The sequence below is a fragment of the Cervus elaphus genome, chromosome 12, assembly GCF_910594005.1.
Source record: "Cervus elaphus chromosome 12, mCerEla1.1, whole genome shotgun sequence".
In the NCBI taxonomy this organism is placed as follows: Eukaryota; Metazoa; Chordata; class Mammalia; order Artiodactyla; family Cervidae; genus Cervus; species Cervus elaphus.
The window spans coordinates 30,435,570-30,460,159 of NC_057826.1; the positions used below are offsets into that span (position 1 = coordinate 30,435,570).

General features: G+C 42.6%; 1 protein-coding gene across 2 annotated transcripts in view; it reads right to left on the minus strand.

Annotated features, from left to right (window-relative positions):
- The window catches only part of DAAM1 (dishevelled associated activator of morphogenesis 1), a 178,339-nt gene that overhangs the window by 10,592 nt on the left and 143,157 nt on the right, over positions 1-24,590 (minus strand). For both annotated transcript variants that reach the window (XM_043918837.1, XM_043918838.1), the window contains exons 16-21: positions 19,923-20,029; positions 12,540-12,624; positions 7,247-7,353; positions 5,338-5,426; positions 4,346-4,514; positions 1,019-1,126 (exon numbers count right to left, since the gene is read on the minus strand). In XM_043918837.1, the coding sequence (XP_043774772.1) occupies positions 1,019-1,126; positions 4,346-4,514; positions 5,338-5,426; positions 7,247-7,353; positions 12,540-12,624; positions 19,923-20,029 (665 nt within the window). The remainder of the gene's footprint in view (positions 1-1,018; positions 1,127-4,345; positions 4,515-5,337; positions 5,427-7,246; positions 7,354-12,539; positions 12,625-19,922; positions 20,030-24,590) is intronic.

Sequence of the window (24,590 nt, forward strand, 5' to 3'; positions counted from 1 at the left end):
TTTCTTAAAGTTTCACTAATTTTCATTTTTGTTGACTTTAATTCACCAATACTTCATTTACCTTCACATTTTAATTTCATGTCTTACATCATGGTACATTTCTCCCAAACTCTACAGAGGAAAAAAATTAGGCTTCTCATCAGATTTTTCAAAATGACTGCAAAAAGATGTAGTTTATTTTTTTTTTTTAAAGGGGGGAGGGGAGCTGGGTGCAATAGGAAGAGCAGCAAAGAAAAGTGCCTGCCCCTCACGAGGTCTCTGAAAAGTGATGTGAAGTTTATGGGGAAAACTTGGCAACTTTCTACTTTATTTGTATTCCTTCATTTGCATAAAGACTGCTTTCCATTAAAAGGCTGCTTGGTTTCTGGGAGTGTATGCACCGGGGAAAATTGATACTAGCAACGCCCTGACCTGCAACACTTCTATTTGCTTAATGACATATCCTCATATCCTCATTTAACTAAGGGTGCTCCCACCTGTATTTTAAGAGACCCACCCCTTCCAACTACTAGTGAAACCACATTTCTTCCTTGTATCTTCATAACTCAGAAAATTAGGTTTTGCAGAAGTTAAAAATCGTATCCAGGAGTATTCCAAAACAGCTAGAACAAGTATACACAACACAGGTGTGAACTGTGAGGGTCACTTATACACAATTTTTTCCCAGTAATTATGGACTAAGTGATTTGCGGCTGACTGATTCCTCAGATGTGGAACCATGGATATGGAGGAACTCATATAGGAAGGGTCAACTATAAAGTTACATGTTGGATTTTCAAACTGTGCAGTGGGAGTTAGGGAGTGTGCTGGCACCCTTAACTCCCTTCTTTAAGAGTTAATCATATATTCAAAATTATGTAATACATCTGGGTGACTTGGAAATGAGTCAAACTACTTCATACAGTATTCAGGGGACAGCAAGACAGAAGGACCCTCTTAAGGTACCACTAACTATCTCAATGGCTAAAGCACAGACAAGGGATTTGAAAAGCTGAAACGATTCACTGTTAGTACTTACTTTACTTTTGCTGCTTGAGGAATGTCCCGCAGCTCCTCATTTAGATTGAGAACCTTGGGGTATTTATTTTCCACAATAGTGATGAGATAGTGCAAAAGTGTAATGTTCCTACAGTTAGAGGAGAGAGTATTAAACATGGTTGATATTGGCATATGATTTGCATATTCAAGTGTCTGATTCCAAAAGAAAGCTATATTCCTACATTACTTTTAAAATTTGGAGGTTCTTGTAAAGCAGGAATTCTCAAGAGAAAGGGATAAGAGGAGAGTCTTCATGGGATTTACATAAACAGATGTCAAAAAGAAGCACGCATCTTCTGAAACAGAAGGGCAGGGGATGAGAATTATATTTTTGGCCCATAATGAGGACCCTTCCAAATCTGGGTAATGCGATGAGTGATGAAAATGAGTCTGAACCATTGCCAATGGGGACATCCCTTCACAGTGCATCCACCCAAAGACGAGGCCTGCCCTGCCAGTTCAGGACAAAGCAGGGTGCGGTGGGGAGTGAGGGATGTCTACCCAAAGCACGAAAGAGGACGTTAATTTTCAAGTCTGAAAGTACAGAGCAGTGACCCACTGATGGGAATTACCAAGAATTCTCATTTAAGGTTTCTTTGGTCTGGGGGATAACATTTTCCCCTTTTGGCTCATTTGTTTTTCTCTTTCCCCCTCTGACCTCATCTGTTTTGCTGCTGTAGCAAAGGGTGGCTGGAAAGTTAGGAAGCCGCCCCCATTTCAGGGCAGGGCCTGGAACTGGGGCAGGACTGTGCCATCATGGGTATGATATCCTCGCAGCCTAATTTTAGCAACACTTCAGCTCCTAACTGCATAACTGGCTCCCTCTTCAGTGTTGACAGGGCTGAACCCTGACTGACCTGGGCTGAAAAGGCAGGCATCCGATAACTGTATCCATGAGGCCACGCGGTAGGAGTCTGGTCCCCTTGTCCCTGACTCCAATGCACACTACAATCATGTGAACCCCAGATGCCTGGGTCAACCTGGGATTCATCAGTTGGAATGAAGTGGGAGCCAGGCTGAGTAATTTTAAAAACTTCCCACTATCAAGAACCACTTAGTCTGTTGAAAGTTACCATAATTAGGAGGACACAAACACACTGCTTAAAAACCATTTCCATAATTTTTAGGCAGTTTGGTAATTCACAAGGCTAAGTCACAACAGTCTCCCCAGCAACTAAAGTGAAGCAAAGTTGACAAACAATTTTTTTCCATATCAATGCAAACCATTTCTGGTTACCCTTGTAGCTTCCTAGAAGTCAATGCAATCCTATTTCTCTGAGATAACTGGCTCACATGGAAAAAAATTTCCCCTTATTTTTCTTGCTCTCAATAATTATAGGGCCATTGTTCAGTAAAGTAAAAACAGTAGCTAATAGTTCTTGTCACTTATTTTGCAGATGTTCAGCTGTATTGTTCCATTTCAATTTTGCCATTCACAGAATCTATGTGTCTGCCATGTGCTGGTTGCATGAGGGGCAAATTCCAGAGCCCATCATGAGAAAGACTAATGCTGTTTTCCTTCATTATTTCAGAGAAATAAATGTATTTAATCAATCATATATACCTTTTTTTGTTTGTGTGGAGAAAGACTTAAAACTAGATCAGAGTTTCTATATTTGTCTGTTATCCAAATAACACCTGGTTTGAATGAATATAAATTCTTGAATAATAAAAACAATAACTAAACATCTTACATTGGATTATTCTCTGGTCATTACCATAAACAAGCCTATAATGCAGAGTGAAGAGGAAAAAGAAAAAGATCAGAAATGGTTTTGTTTTTTAATGTTTTGAAAAGGCTAATTGTGTACTGGAGAAATTTTTATATTAACTAATAGATAATCATGTAGTAAGTGCCAGGTTATCAGTAAGTTGGAAGGGTGGGGTGCAAAGGGTATTAAGGGCATGTTATGTGTGCACACACCTGTGTGTGGAGTGGGGGGCTGGAGGGAGGATAAGACTGACTGGTGGTGAGGGTTTTCTTCTGCCCCAACCTATAAGCCCAGGGAAAGAGAACTCCTTTCCTTAAAAGATGGCTGCGCTTCATATGCAAGTAAGATGCTGCAGTTACCTACTACAACCTTCAAATAAGATCTGCCTGTTGGTAGAGGAAAGCTATGGGCAGACCACCAGAACAGTTGTCAAATACCTGTAAGGCCAAACACCTTGCTGGCTGTGACCTCAGACAAGCTAAATGAGACCCCTGACCCTGACCCCGCCTTTCTTTATCTGACAACAGGCAATACAGCACTTGGCCTGGGGACTTCACAGGCTGTTGTGACAACCAGATGTGAAAGGGCTCTGAAAGGATCAAGTGCTTCCATGAAAAATAAGGTGGTGGTGAGAGAATATATCAGCTGCCCTTTGTTAATCTATTTCTACACAATGCAAAAATAAGGCTTAGCTTTACAACTAAACACATTGCTTATTTCTTATAGGATGGATTCAAGGTTGCCATTATGCTATGCTTCACTAATCCTATAGAAAATACAGAGTAAAAAGCTCACTGGTTGGGAATAATTAGGGTGAACCGCCGTATTTCTAAAAAGAATTCAGGTTACAGAGACGTTTACCTTTGAAACAAATTCCTTCCAAGACAGTGAGAACCTTAGAGAACCACAGTTCTCAGAGAAGCTAGAGTTAATATGCCTACTGCCCTTGCCAGTAAAAGACACCAGTCCATTTTCATATCCTGGTGTCTCTAACAAAAATCTGTTTACCTAAAACACACTTTCTAGGAAGCATTTTAATGAGTCTTGGGGTGAGCAGCTGAACATCAACCGCCAGAACGCATATATACACTCATCTTTGCATACAGCTGCTCACTTCCAAGTACCAAGGAAAACAATCTAAAAAGCCAGCAAGCCTCACATCCTAGCCTCAGCTGTTAGCTTATCTTTGTGGAGGAGTAGCAATTAGGAGAGGTCACGAGAAGACTATTAGGATGCTGGTAATGTTCTGTTTTTCGATCTGGGCACTACTTACACAGATGTGTTCAATTTGTGAAAACTCATCTAGCTGTATATTTCCAGTGTGTGAGCTTGCCTTTCACGTATTACATGATACAAAATGTTTACCTGAGAAAACCCCAAACACAAAAAACTTGGACTAGATGATATCCTTGTGGAATGAAAGTGAAGGATAACTGGCCCAATGGGAACTTGGGATTCGCGTGGTCCTGAGTTAAGAGAGGATCCGAGTCGGAGGAGGACGAGAAGGAGAAGTGCAGACCAGACACTTGAGTGTCAGGAGGCCCAGAGGTGCAAAGCTGAGCCCCAACCTAAGTACTCAGGTCCTCCATACTTACTTGTCAATACTGGATTTGGTGTCGGCGATCTTATTTAGGCTGGATATCTTGAATCCATACGCATTGCCTCTTTGGCCTTTATTCATGTAATTTCCAAATGCCAAAACCACTTCCAGCAACTGTTTCAGGGCACCACTCCTAAACACCTCTTCTGAGCCAGAACGAATTGCTTCAAAACAAGAATACACGAAACTATTACGACCAAGACTTTTCAGTGATTCTCATCCTAAATCCACACACCTGATAACAGATACCAAAGATGTAAGATGGGGTCATTAGATTATCTGGGAGCACTTTCTGAACACCTATACCAGAAGCAAGACACGAGGGGGCCAGGAGAGTCAGCTCAGGTTGTTCAAGAGACCCAGAGGCAGTTGCACAATCACAGCCTTTCTTTTTCTTGGTTGACTCACCAACCATAAGCAGTTAGGAATACATGGAGCGTTGATTGCATTTTCCACATTCCTTTGCTAACCCCCTCTTGCCTGGTGTGAGTCAGATCACAGGACTGTTGATCAATTTCACCAGCAGAAAAACTGGGCAAACGTGTGACAAGTCACAGCAGCAGGTGTCACCAGGGCCCCAAGGCCAGCCTGCACTCTATGCTGCGCTCTTCAGTTGCCCACATTTCAAACAGCTAAAAATCGAACAGCCTCAAAATCAAACCACCTACCAGCCTCAAATCTTCCTTTAGAAAAGTCCAGTAAGGCCCCATTGCAAGAAAGCTAACTGTAGGTTTGGTGTTAGTAGCAATCAAATTCCTCACCAACACCCAGATAGCAAAAGCCCAGGGGTTGTGTGTGAGCTCCAGGACTCAGGCTAGGACAGCAAGCAGAGTGCAGACCTTAAGTAATTATCTGCCAGAACTCCGCCAGATTTCAAGGAAAAAAAAAATCACCAAAGGGATTCTATTGACTATATGCACTTGCATTGCACTTGTACATGAGCACTTGGGGTGAATAGCATTTCCATTCTGAGGGACTTGACTTTACCTTCTACTTTGGGTTTCACTTCTGCTACACGCTCTGCAAACTTCTTTTTGAAGTACAGCGACTGCAGTCTTTGTTGATAATGATTAATTCTGCAAGAGCAAGCATCAACTAATGACCACTTAATACACCTATGTTCCCTCAAAGGTGACGGCACCTTGGAGCACCAGTGCTGCCTTTCCCCCTTCTTCTCCCTCCCCCGCCCCCCCCCCAGAGAGTTCCTCTCCTGGACAGAAGCACAGGGCCTGAGCCCAACTATGCCTGCAGAACCCACTTCCCACAGCCCTACAGGCCATGTTCCGGCAAGGGCAGCAGGTCCTCAGCTCCAGTCAGCTTAGGCAGTTGCTAAAAGAAACTGGGAGCTAACTGCTGTTGACTGAAGCCCCCTTCTCTTCCTCAGAGTCCCAGCAGCTCTTAAGAACAGAAAAGAGATAAAAAGGAATGAAAATGTGAAGACTCCTCTCTTCTGCTGCAAATAAGAGGTTGTTGCTTGCCCTCCTCCTGTGCTGCCTCACTTTCCACAAATTTGCCTTTGGCAGAATTGTAGGGTAAAACTTGTCTCCAGGCTTCTTTCCTTACACTGTCTCTCCCCACTCATGTCCCCAAACCTTCCTCTTTCTTCACAGCTGGCTCCCTATCTGTGCCTCTCAGACCTGGAAAGCTCTGCCTTCCAGGAGAGCAACTAGCACCTAGAGGTAACAGGGAACTGGCCTCCGACCACCACCAAGACAGGCTGCCTGGTGTTTCTGAGTGGGTGAGAGTGGGCACTTCTGCCAGACCTTCCGAAATCACTGTTTGATCTGCTCTTCAGTGGAAACTTCAGTTCAGGAGGACCAGGGATCAGCCCTCACCCCAAACTATGCCATATAATCAGACACATGCAGCCCACGTTCTGTTCTTATTCAGTGACCTTGAGCAGGAATCTTAACTCCTCCATTAGCTGGCAGAAAATATTTCCCTGCCTGACAGCCCTCCTGGCAGTGCTGATAGGATTAAGATGCATGCCAAGACCTAGACAGTTACTAAGGGGCAGCTACTGCAGCTACTGTGGTCATGTATTTGTCCACACGAAGGGACAAATGCACACCTGTCAAAATTTTGAAACCATCCTTTATTCTACAGTAGTATATGAAATGGCAGGTTGGGATGAAACAAAAATAAGTTCAGACACAGCAGAAATGCAGAGTGAGAGGCATGATTACCTTGGCCACCACGCAGGCCATCGGCACTCAGGGGAGGCGCTCTGTTCTGAGGTTGACTGAGAGTTTCAGGACCACTGGTCCTTGCCTAATGCAGAATCAATTCGCTAGGCCTGGGATGGCAAATCGACTCAGCTCACATGCCAAATTCAATTACGGAGCAGAGGCTGCCGGGGAGCTTTCTGGAGAAGGGCTGAGAAAGCTTGCCAAAGCTCCGTGGGAAGAGTGCCATGATTGATTAGTGATGTCTGAAAGTGTCATGATTTGACATCTAGGCCCTGGTTATTTAGTTATGTGGGCTCCAGGCTGTTACCTCTGACTCTGTCCACTGTTTTCTATTTTACAACAACCTTGAGATGTTGAAGTACAAGGAGGAGTGAACTAGAATCCCAAGAGATCAAAGTGGTGAGAAGAATGACGCTGACTGGAACCAGGAAAAGTTAACTTGATTAGATCAAAGTACATGAGTCAGAGGCCCAGAGATAGAGATAATTGTGAAGAAACCCTGACCCTGGCTTACCCATGGGTAAGAACGCACAAAAACAGAACAGTCAAGTTCCACACAACTCAGATTTGAGGAGATTTGGTGGATTTAAAAAGACTTCAAGTTAAGCCAGGTTAATTGGCCCAGATAATTCAACAGGAATCAAAAAAGTTTCACTTCCTTAGAAAGGCTAGGGGCGTCTTTGCTTTCGAAACATTTTCAAACTCACCTGCTCATCTCAAAAAGGAATCTGTCAGCCTTGGCCATCCGATCCAGTTCATGTTTATGTTCCTCCAACAGGTCAATATCACTTTTTTCGGGAACAAATTTCAAGAGCTAGAAAGTACACACAAATATTAAAACTGAGGTTTATAATTAAAATTCTTGTCCTGATTTTTCACCCTTTCAAGTTAAATTTGTCCCACGATGAAATTTTAATTTTTAATTTATAAGCTCTCCTCATAGGTGACTGTTAAGATACAATAGACATGATAAAATCTTTCCATTTAGGTGGCCAAAAGGTACAAACTTCCAGTTACAAGATAAACTGGTACTGGGGATGTAATGTACAACATGATGGATATAATTAACACTGCTTCTTGATATATATGAAACCTATTAAGAGAGTAAATCCTAAAAGTTCTCATCACAAAGGAAGAAAAACTTTTGCTTTAAAAAATTTTTATCTATATGAAATGATAGGTGCTAACTTAACATTATGGAAACCATTTTAAATTTGTTAGTCAAACCATTATGCCACATACCTTAAATTTATAGTGATGTATATTTCAAACAAAATGGGGGGAAAAAACTTTCTATTTTTACTTGAAAGTAGTTAAACCGGTGTAAGATTCACTTCTGGTACCTATCTGTTCTTTAATGCCTCTCAATCAGAATTGAGAAGTTCTTTCCCAGACCTACTTTACAAAGACCATTAGAGGGACCCTGAAGATTCAATACTCTCATGAGAAGATGATACATCAGTATTCCAGAGAGATTAGGCCACTTCCCCAGCATTATAAAACAAGTGCCTGTGATCTTTAGAAATAGAACCTGGGTCTTGACTTCCAGCTGTCTTTTTTTTTTCCTTCTATATATCATGCTGGAATGAGTAATGCTATGTGTATTTTCCAATCAATTTGCTTATTTCTTTGGCTCATCTAATTCCATCTCATTGTTTGCTCTATGTAGAGCTGGGTGAGAGGGACACAGAGGGACTCGAAGTTTTTGATTCCATATTTTATTTTGGAGGAAGAAATAAGCATGGAATGTAGAAGAGACAGTGATAAATACTTCAAGTTGAAAAAGCACTTCTGTATATGTCTAATTTCCTTTAAAAGCACAAACATGGATGTGTATGCCCAGGCCTGTGTGTGTGTGCTATTTTCTAGATCAAATATTCTCAGACTTTAAAAGAAAAAATTTACGCTGAGCCTCTGGGCCCCAGAGTCCTCCCCACAACTCAGTGCTGGCACTGGGTGGTCCACTTAGCAGACTTTCAAATGTTTGTTGGGTTTAACTAAGGGACCTCAGAAAAGGCAGTCAGTCTGGGTACCGCCAGCAGAAAAACAGAAGTGGAACTACAGGGAGGAAGATGAACGACGTGAGGTTGGAAATATATTCCCGGCAGAGTGCTTATCTGGGGTCTGCAATGGGCTGAGGTCTGGAATGGGCAGCATAGCATTTATAAAGGAGGAAAAGCAGCTGTCATGGCAGTGGGGGAGGGGAGAAGTGGAGGAGGGCAGGGAAGAGCAAGGGCTTCATAGGAAATTCAGTCTTTATTTTGAAGGCATGGGATGTAACATAAAATCTTAAGTAGGGGGGGATGAGTTTGCATTTTAAAAAGATCACTCTGCCTGCAGAATAGAGAAAATCAGAAAGGATCAGAAGTATTAGGGGCTTGTGATTAGACTGTTGATGCAGTAATCTAGGTAAGATAATGGTGTCTTGGAGTGGGTGATGGACAGGTTCTAAAGCTACTGGGGTGGGGGGGGGTGGTTTGAACTGGCCTGACTTGTTGACTGTGGTAAATGAAGGTCAAAAGGATGCGATCCAGGCAAGGAGGTACATAGAGTGGAACAGGCAGAAGGTTGGAGGGTGGGTGAGGAGAAGATGAATTTAGTGTTTGAAATATTGACAAGAGAACTAAGCAATGATTTCTAGTAGTGTGTGTGCCCAGTCACTAAGTTGTGTCTGACTCTGCAATCCCATGGACTGTAGCCTGCCAGGCTCCTCTGTCCATGGGATTTTCCAGCCAAGAATAAGGGAGTGGGTTGCCGTTTCCTTCTCCAGGGCATATTCCAGATGCAGGGATCAAACCCGCATCTCCTGCATTGGCAGGAGGATTCTTTACCACTGAGCCACCTGAGAAGCCCATGATTTTTAGTAGGCAGGTGGACAAATGGTCTGAAATTCCAAAGAAATCTGAAAGACAAAGCTCTGGTGTGGGTTACAACATGCACGGATGTGAGTAAGGTAACCAGGGGTTCCATCAAGTGAAGAAAAGCAGGGCTTGAGAGAAACCGGCATTGATGAGATGAGGATGAGAAGAAGAGTGACCTTCACAAGAGGCAGTGGAAGGACCCATGTGGAGTCACAGGGCCAATGAAAGAGGTGTTTCATGTGGGCCAAGCGGCCATCGCTGTGACACCCACCAGTATATCAAGGAAGATAAGGACTGCAAAGTGTCCCCTGGCTCTGGCAACAAGGAATTGCATATCCTCAGTGAGAACAGCTTTAGGGAGGTGAGGAAGAGTGAACAGGCTTTCAAGAACTGACTGTGTCGAAAGACAGAGAGCACAGTAGCAAATGGGGATGGGTGGTCTTAAGAGGTCTGTGTGTGTGAAGGGCTGGGATTTGAACAAGTTACATGTTGAGAGGGCGAGGTGGAAGACCTCGAGGAAAGGGGCAGGGTCCTCTGATTGGAAGGAAAGGATGGGCCAGGGCAGAGGCCAGGGGTCCCCTCTCCCCTCACAGGGTGGAGGGAGGAGAGGTGGAAGTGGACGCCAGGGAGTCCATAGGTTTGGTGGCCTGAGAGCGTCTAGGCGAGGGTGTTCCCTTGTTCCAGTGGTGACACTGGATGGGACACATGTCTTCTGCTTCCTCCGTGCAGGAGGGAAGATGGTAGGGCAAAGGAAGGAAGGAGCAGGCGGGAGCACAAGGCTTGCTTTTTCCCCCTGAGTTTGGATTTTTACCTTTTGGAATTCAGTTCTAGTATCAGGGATTCCCCCATACCTGCCTGCTGAGTTCACAGACCCCTGTTCGGGATAACACAGTCATCCTCTCTCTCTCTCTCTCTCTCTTGTTATTCCCAAGGGCAACAGTGAGAGGCTGAGACTAAAGGCCTGGGCCTTCTCAAGGTAGAGCTGAGAACAGAGAGTGTATGGACAGTTTTGAAAAGAATGAAGAGTCAGACAAACATCTGGTGACGAGGAGAAAGGTGTGCATCCCAAGAAAGAGGAGTGACCTCATCTGAGATCTGATCTCAGTGGTTAAAAGCATCAGGAGAGGGGGGGATGAACTTGGCTCAGATGCAGACCATATTGAGTCGTAAAGGATGCTGTGTTCAGGCACAGGAAGGAGGGTTGGAGTGAGCAGGAAAAGAAAGCCTGGGAGACGAGCAGAGAGCACGACATTCAGAGCTCTCAGGAGACTGGGTCAGAAGGATCCCACTTGGCCAGAGTCTGCTTCAGTAGACCTCTTTTTTCCCTTGTATTTATCTGAAGTACATTCTATTTGCACTACAAGCTCTTTTGGCAAGCTTCAGAAATCCTTTCCCTCAAGGAGGAATTTTGCTGGATGCAATTTCACAGTAAACAGATCTGGTGGAATTTTAAACATACAACCTTGTCAACAGAGGCTGAAGACCTAACGACCAAAGAGCCTTCTGCCTAGTTCTTTATGCTGGGTGAAGCAGTTTCTGGTACCAGCATTTGCAAAGCAGGGTCACCTGGGGGCCGGGGAGGGACAGAGGGCAGCGGAGCTCCACTTCTCAGGGGCAGAGGCTCTGTTTTGACGAGTGTTCTGAGAGGGAGAGGAGAGTGAGGGAGAGGAGCTGCAAAATGCTCGAAAAAGGCATTTTCAGTTTAGGAATAGTTTGAAACTATTTATGCACAGAGCATCCTAACAGACTTGGAAACATAGTCATTAACTATTTTGGGAACTAAATCAAACCTTAAAAGGACAGCAGAAAAAGTTTTTCCACTGCTGAGCGTGAGGGTTTTCACCCCGGATGACTGCAGCTGCAGAGGTTTCAGGGAGGGGCGGGCCCACGGAGGTGCGGTGACCCCGCGCACATCACTCCTCCCGCCTCATGGCTGAGGCCTTGGGGAAAATCAGTGAAAACAGGACAGCATGCCCAGCCAAACAGGCGCTCCAGCTGGAGTAGCCCACCACCACGGGACCCTTGTGAGCGGAGCAAAACAGCCTTTCCCCTTGCTCCTGGGAGCCGAGCACACCTACAGGTGACACCTCAAACTCAGCCTGGACTCATGACCACCTGTGTCCACCCATGACCGCAGGTGGACCTGGCTCTAAGAAACAGGTGGGGCCTTGTGACCAAACTCTCTCAAAACGTGATTCTGCAGCAGGACAAGCAGACAAGGAGACAAAACAGGACTAGATTATTCAGAGACATTCCCATAAAGCACAGGAAAATTAAGGCCCAGACCAAGAGATAGGTAATGGTCCCTGGGGTTATCTACCAGCACAGTATTACCAACAGTATCATCTGAAAGCTAAATGAACCAAGCTGCTGACAACACACAACACGGCTGCAGTGGCGACACAGAATGTGTTATGGAAATACTGCATGAAGAGAGGCTAGGGCACCACCTCTGACTTGGTGCTTGGCCATAAAAAATTACAAATTATCTCCAGATCTCACGGACAAGGATGTATACTGACCATGTTTAAGTCTACCCTACACTTGCTAGCCCTGGCATTTGAATTTACTGCCATTTACAACACAAGAAGAGTACGATACAATTTACGAAGACAGGACCCAGCCCCAAGAAGTTCACATCCTGCCTTATGAGACATATGAGTGCCGATGACAGCGCCAGAGGGTTGACAGTGGCTTTGTGGTTGTGGGAATGATGAGCCAAGACCGAGACACAAATGTGTCAGGGATTAAGCAGTGATTCAGCTTCTGCAGTGCAGGCTGTGATCTCACAGTGCTGAGACTCTCAGTGTTCCAGTGAAACAGACACTTTCTACTAAAGCTAGTAGATTTATGTAACCTGCTGAGGAGTAACAGCTTGATGGCAGCAGCATGAGAGACACACTCTGGCATCGAGGGTCCTAGGCATTTAGCACACGCAGGAATTCTCTCCCATCATTTTGAGGAACAAGGGGAGGAGCAAGTCCTAGGGCCTTCTAACAGAGCCACGTGGAACCTTGGCCTGACCTCCTCCATGGAGAGGTGAGGAAACTGTCTACTAACAACAACTAGGTCTCCGTGGTATCCCTCCCCACTGAGAGTCTGGCATAACCTGTGCTCTGAGTGTTACCCGCCAGCTCACCTGTTCCAACATGTCCTTGGGCAGATCCTCCTGCTCATCCATGGTTAGAATTGCTCGTTTGATTTCATCATTGGATAATTTCAACCTGGAGAAAGAATGTTTTAATTTGTTGTGACTACTCAAGCTGATATTGTTAACAATTTAATACAAGATAACTCATTTTGCTACGCCAGTTGCCAACCTTCAGGTACCATTTTTCTCAAAATCTCTCAGTGAACACTTATTTCCTGACTGTGCTGCACCTAAAAATAGTATTTTGAAATGGCTTTAACATTCTTTCTGGGCTTTGTAATGCTCTGCTGACACAGAGAACAAAGCTGTTATGTTCTACCATTTAGTTTCCTTAAGCAAGGGATTGGAAGATGAGAAGTTAGGGGAAACACCCACACACAACTGTTTAATACATAGTATTTAACGAATTGCAGGTCAAAGAGGAAAATTAACTTTTTAACTTGATTATGTGTCAGGAGTGTTTAAGGTTTGCTCTCAAATTAAAAATGCATGTTGAGAACGTTATTGTTAAAAAATGGAATAGTTGATATACAAAATAACATAGCTGAGGCGTGTCCATATATGTTAGTTCATTTTGCATTCAAAATAACCATGAAGATTTTTTTTAATAGAGGGAGAAACTGAGGCTCAGAAGTGCCCAAGGTCAAATGCATACAAAGGCACAGTATCTAACACAAACCCAACACTGTTGATTGCTAATCCCAAATTCTTTTAACAAATAATGCTTATCTAGTTAATATCTCATAGGGAAGGATTTGAGCAAAAACTCAAATCTGATTTCTGTTTTCCTGTTTACCATTAATTCCTATGATTTACTGATTTATATGAAGGATTTATGTCTTGATTATGGCAGGACAACAAAGTGTTGAATGTGAAAAAAAGATGAAATTAAAACATGCTTGTAAAGAAAAAAAAAAAGCTTGTAAAAATATGTTTTTTTTAAGATATAACCAAAAGTCTTAACTAGGGCAAAAAATCTTAATCAGATTATTAGCTGTTACAATAGGGTCATTCTTTTGTCCTGCTTATAAGCATCAGACCCAGACTTATTTAAAAATTCTTACTTCCTTATAAGCTACCACTAAGGTCTCATATTAACATTATTTGATTCATTCTTCTTGTTTATGATCTTCAAGAAGAATCACATTTAGGACAGAGGATAAAGACATAAACACACAAATATAGAGCAAGGCATACAGCTTTCATGTGTAACAGTTGAAGGAAGGGGCTCTGGCATCAGATAGGTTGTAATCATGTCTTGGCTCTGACACTTTCTGGTCAGTGTGATCTTGGAAAAAATTTTTTCTTTAGCCCCAGTTGTTTCATCTATACAACAAAGATAATAACAACTATATATTTTTTTAAAAATTAAAAAAAAATAAATTTTGTGTGTCTAAAGCACACACAAGGTGTGTGTGTAAACAGCACATGCAAGGTGGTTAGCACAGTGTCTCACTATAGAAAGGGCACAATAAACTATGTATATTCTGCAAGGCAGATTTTTCCACCCAGGAAAAAAAAAAGCAGCAATACTTATGTAACATTAATATTCAAGTGCAGCTATTTGATCAATAAGTAGGATTATCATGAAACTTCCCAAAGTGCTCTCAGAGCCATTATTTCACTAGAGTTTTCCTCTCTGTCTATAGCACCCATTAGGCCCAGGAGTATTAAAAAAGAATCAGAAGTCATGGTGCTTATTTTAAAGGTGCTTATGTTTGAGATGGTTGGATGGCATCACTGACTCAATGGACACAAGTTTGAGCAAACTCCAGGAGACAGTGAAGGACAGGGAAGCCTGGCTTATTGCAGTCCATGGGGTGGCAAAGAGTTGGACATGACTGAGCAACTGAAACAAATGTTTGCAAGAATCAGATGATAGGCAGAAATACTTCACACAAAGGCTACCTATGCTCTGCCAAGAGGGCTGGATGAGTGCACGGGTGGCCACAGAGCCCATGAGGAGGAAAGGACCTGGGCAAGACACAGCTCATTCTGGACCTCTGTTGTCTGTCCTTTTCTCTAGATTTTGACATGATCTTGTTAAAAGCATCCATCCTGCCGTTGATACTGCATGTTGTTTCATGTACCAATAAGCAGGCCAACAGGAAGGAACAGATTGGGGAATCCTACTGTATAAATACTACTCTATTTCATGCTTTCAAACCCAACTAGAGCACCTAAGCAACACGCCAATTTGTCCATGTTCTAGAATAAGACCTGTTCTCTTCCCTAGTCCAAGTTGTAGCACCACCACAACTCCTGGGCTGTGGACAGAGACTCTGGACCAGACAGACTTCTCCAGGTTGGTTTGGTCTGGAGACAATCATTTGCCATGAACATGGTCACTAGAACATCATGATGTAAAACCACCCAACTTAAATGGCACAATTAAGTCAATTTGGCATGGGTGAAACATACAACAGGGGAAAACTCTATCCTGGCTCAAGATCTCCATCACATGGACCCTGGGTAGCCCAAGACTTCAGGACACTAAAGACTCTTGAGTCAAGTGAGGGCAAAGACCATGGTGTAGCCAGCAAGGCCAAAGAAGTGCGATGTGAGGTAAGGTTGAAACTGCCATGAGTGAAAACCAGCGGGCTGTGGAAACATCTAAAATTATCATGAGAAAAGCTCCACTTATTTAAAAAAAGATTAGTTCTGTGTCCTTTTCATACCAAGTGGGAGAAACCACTTTATGGTGTCTTTCTGCTGAGTCCTTCAGTTTTCCATTTAAGAGAAAAGGAGTTGAACATCAGAGTGAGAACAATACTTGAAGTATCAGATTTGCATTTCATTAGCTCCCCATATGGAGTGCAGAACTTCTTGCTTTTGAAATTGTATATATTTATGCTGTTCAACCCCCTGAGGCTGTCTGGACTAAACACTGGCACTAATTCATAACAATTTTGGTTTCTCTTAATGTGGCCCACAAAGAGACTTGAGACTTTAATGGCTAGTACTTAAGAAAATCTACCTGTCAACATCCTGCCTTGCACGTGGCCTGTGGGAGCTGACAAAGCAGCTGTACCTTTGGGGAAAGAAGAGAGGGGTCCGTGGCCCTCTGGGAGGCTTCTCTAGGTTGCCAAAGAGTTCTTAGTATCGTCTGTCATCCACCAAATGAGCCGCTAATCTCTGTAATTGAAGGACCCTACCAATCCTAAACTTTTAATGGCTTTGAGAGCTTGGCAGTGTTCTGGCCTGCAGGAGGGTGGCAACTTGTGAGACACCCACTTCAACTTGCTATGCAAGGCAGGAAACAAACTGGCCATTTAAAACTGGTATTTAACTCCACCTTGCTCCACTCAAGTATTTCAAAAATTCACCAAGAGACCTGGAACAATCCAGGTACAATTAAACTAAGTTAAGGATGGGTGTCTAGATCCGCCTGAGCTCTGTTTCAGTGGATTTAAGCCAAATCCCTCCACTTTAAAGTAGCTTTTTGTGGTTTACTGCACCCTAGCTGTCATGTTACATGAACATCTGGAAAAAAAAAAGAATGGCAGAACACTTCATAAAAGTGTATTTTAAGTGGGTTCATTTTGCAATACAAGCCAGCTTCCGAGATTCTTATTTTTCTGTTTTTCTTTTTGAAAGGAGAGGAGAGGTATGTTTAGGGAATAAAGCCAAGGGAATTGTAAGTTGCCACATGTCACCTATACACATGCAGCAGAGAAGCTGGTTGGCTCTGCAGGGGGCCCGAGGAACAGTTCTCCAGCATACCATGTCCATTCCACTTACTTCTCAGGTCTGTGACAGGTAGGATTTGCGGTGGCCTGAAGCACCCCACCTTCCAGACAGCCTCTTTCTGGGTGCTGAGAGACCTTGGCCTCTCACGCTATGAGCACATGCACTTTCTCCCCTGCTTGGACCCTGCGATGAGGTGGGCTTTCCTTCCGGCTGAACTTTTCAGCTCCAGGTGAGGCCATGGAACCTATGCCTGGCCAAACGGTCCATGAACCTCCGCAGTGTGTGGGTAAGGAAGAGTTTTTAAAGACAACCAAACACTGCAGACATGTGCATGTTACAATACTGCCCACAGAATATGCCACGGGCTTTCGCTGTGGTGGAATTCAGTATAATGACTGCATTGCTGGAAATTAAATTCCCAGTCAGCAAGATAAGACACAGAGAGAGGGTCGCCAGACGTTGGGAACGCAATAAGCAGAAAAGAAGAAAGGCAGTGTGGAAAGGTAGGAGATCTTGACATCAGCTTGGAAACACTCCTACTCATTGTCCCCAGGCACAAAGTCAGTCTCCAAATGCTAGTGAGTTTCTCTCTCCAGTCCGTCCCTCATCAGGTCTTAGCTGAGCAACAAAAACAGCTTCCTGTCTGATGGCAGCCCGTGCCTCCAGTTCTTGACCCCTTCCAACCTATCCTGCAAACCCATGAGATTGAACTCAAAACCTTACTGAGACAGTGCTCTTCTCTGGAGCAAAAGGCTCTGGATCCCCTGGGAATATTATCGGGCCCCTGACTGAGCAGCTGCCGTGCACAGGCACTCTGTTAGTGCTTCTCACATGCTGGGTTCTCATTTTTACAAACCTACCACTTTCATTACCTCCATTCTATCGACTGACTCTGGTTGGACTCAGGCTGTTAGAAAAGCACCAGACCTGGATCTCAGATGTTCCTGCCTGACCTAATTTAATCCAAGTGAGAGACTGCAACCACAGAGCTCTCTACAGCTCTGCTTGAACTCTCGCCACCGCCCCCTGCCTCCCCAGCCCCCCGCTGCCTTTGCTCCTGCGTACCCTTGGAACTGCCTCCCACCCCCACCCCAGGCCCACTTTCTCAGGAAAACCCTGCTGCTGTCCCCTCTCCCCCTTGGCTGGGCTCCCCATCTCCTTCCTGCCAGACCAGTCTAAGGCCTGCATTGTTCACAAGTCATCTTGCCTGTGGCATTTTTCTTCTCTAATTAGCCATGTGCTGCCAAAGGCAACAATGCAATCATAAGTCTTGGGACATCCTATGGCATCCAGTACAGTGCCAGGCAATTAAACACTCCAAAGTGACAACTCTAAGACAAAAAGCATCAAAGCATCAAAAGCATCTTTCCCATCCTCGAAGCCCCTTCTTCCTTTTGTGTGCAGTCATGCATCGCCAATGAAAAGAAGAGTGAAAGCAAGGTAAATTGCTGAGGGGTTAAACAACTAAATAAAAAACAAATTAGTTCTGCTTCATTTCTTTTACCTTTAGCTGTCCTGTGCTCTCCTGAAGAGAGAGTAAAACTATTGAGCACTGAGTAGAAAAGCATGTGGTCCTGACTCCTCTGTGGCAGAGAAGGTTTTAGACCCTGATCAATAAGGCCCAATTACCATAAGGGTAACTTGGTCTCAAAATCAGCTTGTCACACATAATACATTTTCAATGTTATGTGCTCATTGTAATACTTATTCATTAAATTGGATATTAAAAGATAATTTAATAGACACAAGACAAGTTCTTAGAATAATCTACTAGAGAGTTTAGGCACATTCACATTCTAAGTCACCTTAGCCTTTGACATTTTTTATGTAACAAGGGAATGACATATGACAAATTTGAAACAATCCCTCCAATAATGGGATGGGAAATTTGCCAGAAAGAGTTGTAACCTTATCTATAACTAGTGTAATTACCCTCAGTGGCATCTTGTACTGAGAATGATCTGTCTACGAGGAACTGGGTCACAGTTAGAGCTCTTAAATACTATAAATATTCAGAGTGATGGCTCTTTTTGCCAAGTTGTTTTTAAAGGGCTCTTCTATACTGCAAAAGCACAAAATAGAGGGGGAAGTTCTGCTGCTGCTGCTAAGTCACTTCAGTCGTGTCTGACTCTGTGCGACGCCATAGATGGCAGCCCACCAGGCTTCCCCGTCCCTGGGATTCTCCAGGCAAGACCACTGGAGTGAGTTGCCATTTCCTTCTCCAATGCATGAAAGTGAAAAGTGAAAGTGAAGTTGCTCAGTCGTGTCCAACTCTTAGAGACCCCATGGACTGCAGCCCACCAGGCTCCTTTGTTCATGGGATTTTCCAAGCAAGAGTACTCAAGTGGGGTGCCATTGCCTTCTCTGGAGGTAAGTTCTAGGGTTTAAAAAAACACTCTCTCTAAATTTTCATTTAATTTTGCTATTAAGTAAAAATGTTATTTGTAAAAAGAAGTTGTAACAAAACAAATTGTACAGTCTATAGAAAAAAAGTATGTAGACCTTCAAAACTATCTTCAATAGTGTCTTCCTAAACACAAGTGGGGATAAACGCAGGGCTTGGCCATTTACACAGCTTCTAGTCAGAGGCAGAAAAGTAAGTGCTAATAGGATGTTTCACATTACCTTACTAGCTGTATTAAAACTCGGGGGGGGGGGTGTCTTAACCAAGCTTTAATTTCTCTTTCTCTAAAAGAAACATTTTCTCCCTAAAGTAATATATATCTGGCTATCAATCAAGCTTCTATGCTGCAAACCAAGCAGCAGTGCTTTGTGTTAAATTTACTCTAAGACTGTATGAAAAATAAGAACTACTATTTTCTATCTTCACTCTTCCTGAAAGAGAAGTCACCTTGCACCAGCCTCGATACAGATTCAACATTTTTTCCAGAGTGTAACCAATGTGACTTAGATTGTACAGAATGCCCCAAACTTCAGGGTTCTTTACATTTTCCTTCGCCTCATCAACATTAGGTATCTCTGCCTAATGTGAAAGTCCTTTTTAGAGAAAAGATTCAGAAAAGCTACTTGAAATGCCCAAGACCAGCTGACACATTCCCTGAAGCTATTTATAATCGGATTCCAGGCTCCCAAATTTCCTTTCTTTTTTTCAAGCTCTAGGACCATGATGGTTCATCAATTATGAAAAATACTTTTGAACAGGGCTGAACTGGATAAGTTAGCATTTCACTGAGGTTTATTGACATATTTTTAGTCATAAAAATTCTCACAAAGAACATGAAATAATATAAGCTGAAGTATAAAAGGGTGACTTAAGAAGGAAAATGAAACAAAGAGGCTTCAACGGTGGGTGCTGAGTCTGTGACAGTGTTATTTCAGTGGCCAAAGTGTTAATAGCTCTAAAGCTGAGAAGGATAAATAACAGTAAAGTCCATTTTACAGGCTCTCTGGAAAAACCAAGCAAAACATTGATTTGAGATGGTCTGCTTTTTAAAATTTAGGAGTCTGTGAAAATTAAACCCCAAGAAAGTAGGCAACAGCTTTGACATATTCCATGACGGACAGTAAACACTAAGAGTCCTTTTCACCTTGGACAGAAGAAATTCAGAGACCTGACCCTCAGTAGAGTCCAGGTAAAAGAATGAGTCCAACCACGTGGTTTGGGGTCACATGATAGAAAACCTGGTCCTACCAAAAATGTTGAGACAACATCAACAATACCTCGAGAGAAGGATGTTGCAATTCTGAGCTCTCCGACCATCGATCACCGAAAGCTCTCTGACTTTAAGTTTGGAGCCCAGGGTGTCATCAATGGCATCTGCTTCTTTCTATAAAGAGCAGGAAAGAAATCCATCAAAGTCAAACAGGGACATTCCGACTTCAGACACAGTTTTCCTTTATATTTGGTGTTTACACGTACACACGCACACACGCACAGCTGAGATGGTGAGGAGGGGAATGGAGGGGGGTGGTGGGACTGAAACAAAGGCTAAAATCTAGTTGACAAAGGAAAATAACAAGAAAAGCCGACCACCCACGTTTGAAAAAGCATTATTTGGAAGAACAAAGTGCTTCTAAGTTGAAGATGCATAAATTATCAATGAGCGCTACCCTCCTTTTGTCCCCCAAATCCCAATGGAGAGCAGACAGAAGGACTGTCACTATGAATCAAGCTCAGCTGAGGCGTGCCCCTGCCGGTCCAGCCATTTGCAGGGCCCATTCACCCCAGAACTATTTGCATCCTGAACACTCAGAAAGCTGAACAATAAAACCTCCCAAACGTCTTCACGTGCAATAGGAAGCTCCCAGGCCCAGATGGTACCTTTCATTACCCTGGAGCCTGATGGACAACAGGGAGTGCGCAGTTCAAGGCGTTAGTTCAATTTACTTCAATTAACAATAAAACACTCCTTGCACACTCTGCTGCTGTGCAGACAGTTGTAAGCAAGGAGGGCCATAATTTACAGTGGAAGAGGCATAAGGCAATTATACACACAATACCTTCTGAGTAAACAGAGCGTCGAGGTAAAAACAGACTGATTTGATATACAGTGAGTATGATTTTATGAAAGGTCAGGATCAATTTAAAAAATAGATCATGGCATTTAAAAAATGTAAGGAAACCAAACAGTTCTGGAACTGGATAATGGTTTAGGAAACAAAGGCAATATGGAGTCTATATTAAGAGGCACCATGTGACCAAACTTTAACTATTTCATATTGTGCAGAGATTTCAGGCATACCTCTAAATAGTCAGTGAAGAGTTGAAACCCAATGTGGAATTAACTAGACATTGCATTACCCTATCAGAAAAAAACCCAGGAAAACCAAGACATTTTGAGCTATAGTGAGCCAAGGAGTTATATTAAGCAAGGTGGGGGTTTTAGCTCACTTACCTGCTTGGAGTTACTGTTCACAAAGAAATCCTACAGCCATGGCAGAGGCATGGAAAAGGCAAATAAGATACATGCAGTTCAGAAATCACAGCAACACACAGGAAAGTCAAGGAAATGAGTGACACCGGGTAAGAGGTAATTTATGCCCCAGGAGCAGCAATGAGAGTTGATGAAGGTGAGTCTGGCTGAAGATACACTGACAAGAAGGGTACTAATCAGCACTCAGGTTCGAGAGAGAAGACAGCAGGTGCTATACACAATTTTCAATGGTGGCAAATCAAATTCAGATACGAAAGGGCTTAAAACACCCTCAGAAGAGTTCAAGTTGGGGAAGGAAAAAACATCCTCTTTGAAAGGACCATTGGGCTCCATGTATTTAACATGACAATTGAAGCAGAAAATACAGATCAATTGCCATCAATTTGAGGAAACTACTAACAGCAAAATATATATATTTTTTGAGTGGACAGAATAATCTTCTGTCTTCTTGTGTCATGAGAAAGAATGAAGAAAAGAAAAAAGACAAGTTCAACAACAGGTCAGTAAAACCAACCCTCAGTACTGCTTGAGAATCCAAACAATGCCTGTGCGTGCTCTGGGAGGTATGAGGAAAAAGACAATTTCCAATTAAGAGACAATAAGTGATTCATGGGCTACAGAGTCATTGGTGGTCCTGTCCCCATTGCCTCAGGACGGTTGTTCATGAGACAAGGGCAACAGTCTTTGTTTAAAATAGTTCATAGACTAGATTTGGAGTGAAGAAGGGAAAGAGGAAGAGGTAGTTGACATGTTATGAGAAAGTCACAGCTTTCTTTGCATATTTTTGCCATGATGACATGAATAAAGCTTCGGTGTGCAAAATACACCCCAGCTTTCGGGCCAACTACTTGCACAACCAGCATTTACTCAGCAGATTCCTGAAGGCCTCACTGGTCCCGGCAGCACTGCCAAGGCCAGTTTCACACAGATGAGCTGTTTCACATCATTCTTCGAATGGGAAACAACACGTATCCTCCCCTGGCTCCACCCATACAAGGAGGGATTACTTTTCTGGAATGGCATTTAAAAAAATAAATTGATAACCACACGAAACCTTTCTTTCCTCTGATGTCACAGTTTTATTTTGTCTCTGTTGTAACTGTCAAGTTTTTTCACCCTGAAACTCTTCAGGACTCTTTCCCTGTAAAAGCAGTTTCTCTTTTCAAGAGCAGAAAAAACTCTAGTGTAGTGAACTCCATGAGGTCGTCTTACCCTACTTTTCTTTCTTAAAGAGACAAGCTGCAAGTTGGATTTAGACACCATTCTCCCTGTCTGGCCTTCAAAGAAGAAACTTGTATGAAGGCCTCTGTAACTCATTCGCCCCAAGTTCCCAATGTCAAGAAATTAAGACCTCTGACCTCTACTGTAGTGGGCTACAGAACCAGGCCTCTAGCATTTGCTAGGGATGTGACTTGGGGCTCAGGTTCACTCTCTGTACAATGAGGTAAACAACTGGATTACTATTGTGAGGATTAAATGTGATAATGAAGATATGGTATTTTGTACAGTACCTGTCACATATTTATGAGCTCAACACTTGGAAGCTGTCATACATTACAATTATTTTATCTTTCAAGACAATGATCAAGTCCATTTCTTTGCCTATTGCTCTGGTTCTCAGTTGAGCTGAAGCACAGTTGGTCAAGATCTCCTGTTTATAACCAGCAGCAGCACTAAATGTAACAGTTAATAGCGAAGTAATTTATCTTATCTTTTGCAAGGTGAGGATGAGGAATGCCATGGGAAAGTTTGGCTAATTGGAGGTCTTGAGATTCCCCATTTTTAAGAGTCCTTTACTCATCACATCGTAAATAAAATCACAAAGTTTCTTAGATGGAAATGTTAAAAATAATTATGTTTCCATTTCAAGTAAGTTAATATTCTCTTTGAAACTAAATGATTCACTAATTGGTTTGGGCCAAACATGACAGGACTATCTACATTCGGCTCCACCTAACAGGATGCCTGATTTTTCCAGATGATTTTTGGTATAGGGATTAGGATTTGGAAAATAAATAGGAAATTGGAGCTTGCATTTTCAGGAACCAGTGCTGATAAATTCCTGTAGATAGGGTTTCACCATGTAATAATGACTCACCATTTTATAGACAATGACTTTTACATGAATGGTTCTTAATCTTTTTGAGGTTGAGATCCCTTTGTAATTCTGCTAAAAGCTAGAGATCCCTCTCCAGAGAAATGCATGCACTAATATTTAAATAAAACCCTGTATTTGGTTAACTCTTACCATGTTGTCCAGCTATAGAACCTCTACCTTCTACTGTGGAACTAAGAAAAGCCACTCTTTACAGTTTTTACCTTCTGCCTTCATGTACCATGGCTAAAGATCGAGCTTATTGAATCAATGTCATAAATCATATAATTGTTCAATGTTAGAAACTAGATATACAGAATAACAAAAAACCTAAAAAGAATAAAAAAGGAAATTTCTTTTCCCATCCATAAGATAAATCAGAAGATACCACGGAATATTCCAAATGGGACCCCAAGAATGACCCCAACAACTTGTATACTACATGTTAGCAGGAGAGTCAGATTCTAAGCCTAGGAGAGTTATTATCTTTTGTTCTCTATCAGAGCAGAGAGGCTTTGAGATACTACGTGCTGATAATAGAACTGTGAAGAAGGGGTGTCCCCAGGCAGAGTGAAGAAGAGGAATGGAGACAGCCAGTTGCTCATTTGTTGTGACAGAAATACATGTTCCTTTAGATGTAGTAACTTCATTTTCACTCTACAAACTGCATAGATAGGGAGAATGAACTTATAACATCTCAAGATGAAAATTTCCCACAAAATGAAGGTAAATAGTTCAAATGTATCTGAAATAGTGCTAATATGCAATGTGCTACATTATGTGTTAAAATAAGTCTTTTGTGGCTGGCTTAGAAATCATGTGTAATACAGTTTCAGTGAGGAAAAGAGGTTCTGAGGTTTAGGACACTGACTTTTAAATGAACTTCTGGAATGTGAGCAGGGGAATAACTGCATGCTATTAAATTCCATTTCGCGTGGCACATAAGCTTACATATTCAGTTCTGCATGCCTTTGATATTCACACTGGAAAAAAAAATCCTGAATAGAAATGGTCTTGTTCTTAAAACTGGAGTTAAGGACAGTATAAATATCTGTTCAGTTTTTAATGACTCAATATTTCTTATATCAACAGGGCATATCTTGTGTGTGTATGTATATAAACTCTCTCCTAAATGTCATTAATCAGTGTTCACCTAAATTATAATAATCTGAAGCTTAAAAATTTTTTTTCATAATCTTACTCTGTGTAGTGTTCCTATAACATGCACACAGACAATGGTATTCATGTATTCTTTGCCTCTCTGAGAAATTTACTTGGTCACACACTGGCTGAAATCCTGAGAGTTTGGTCAGGGTTATATAACTCTGGAGGGAAGAAAGAGAAGATATCACAGAAAAA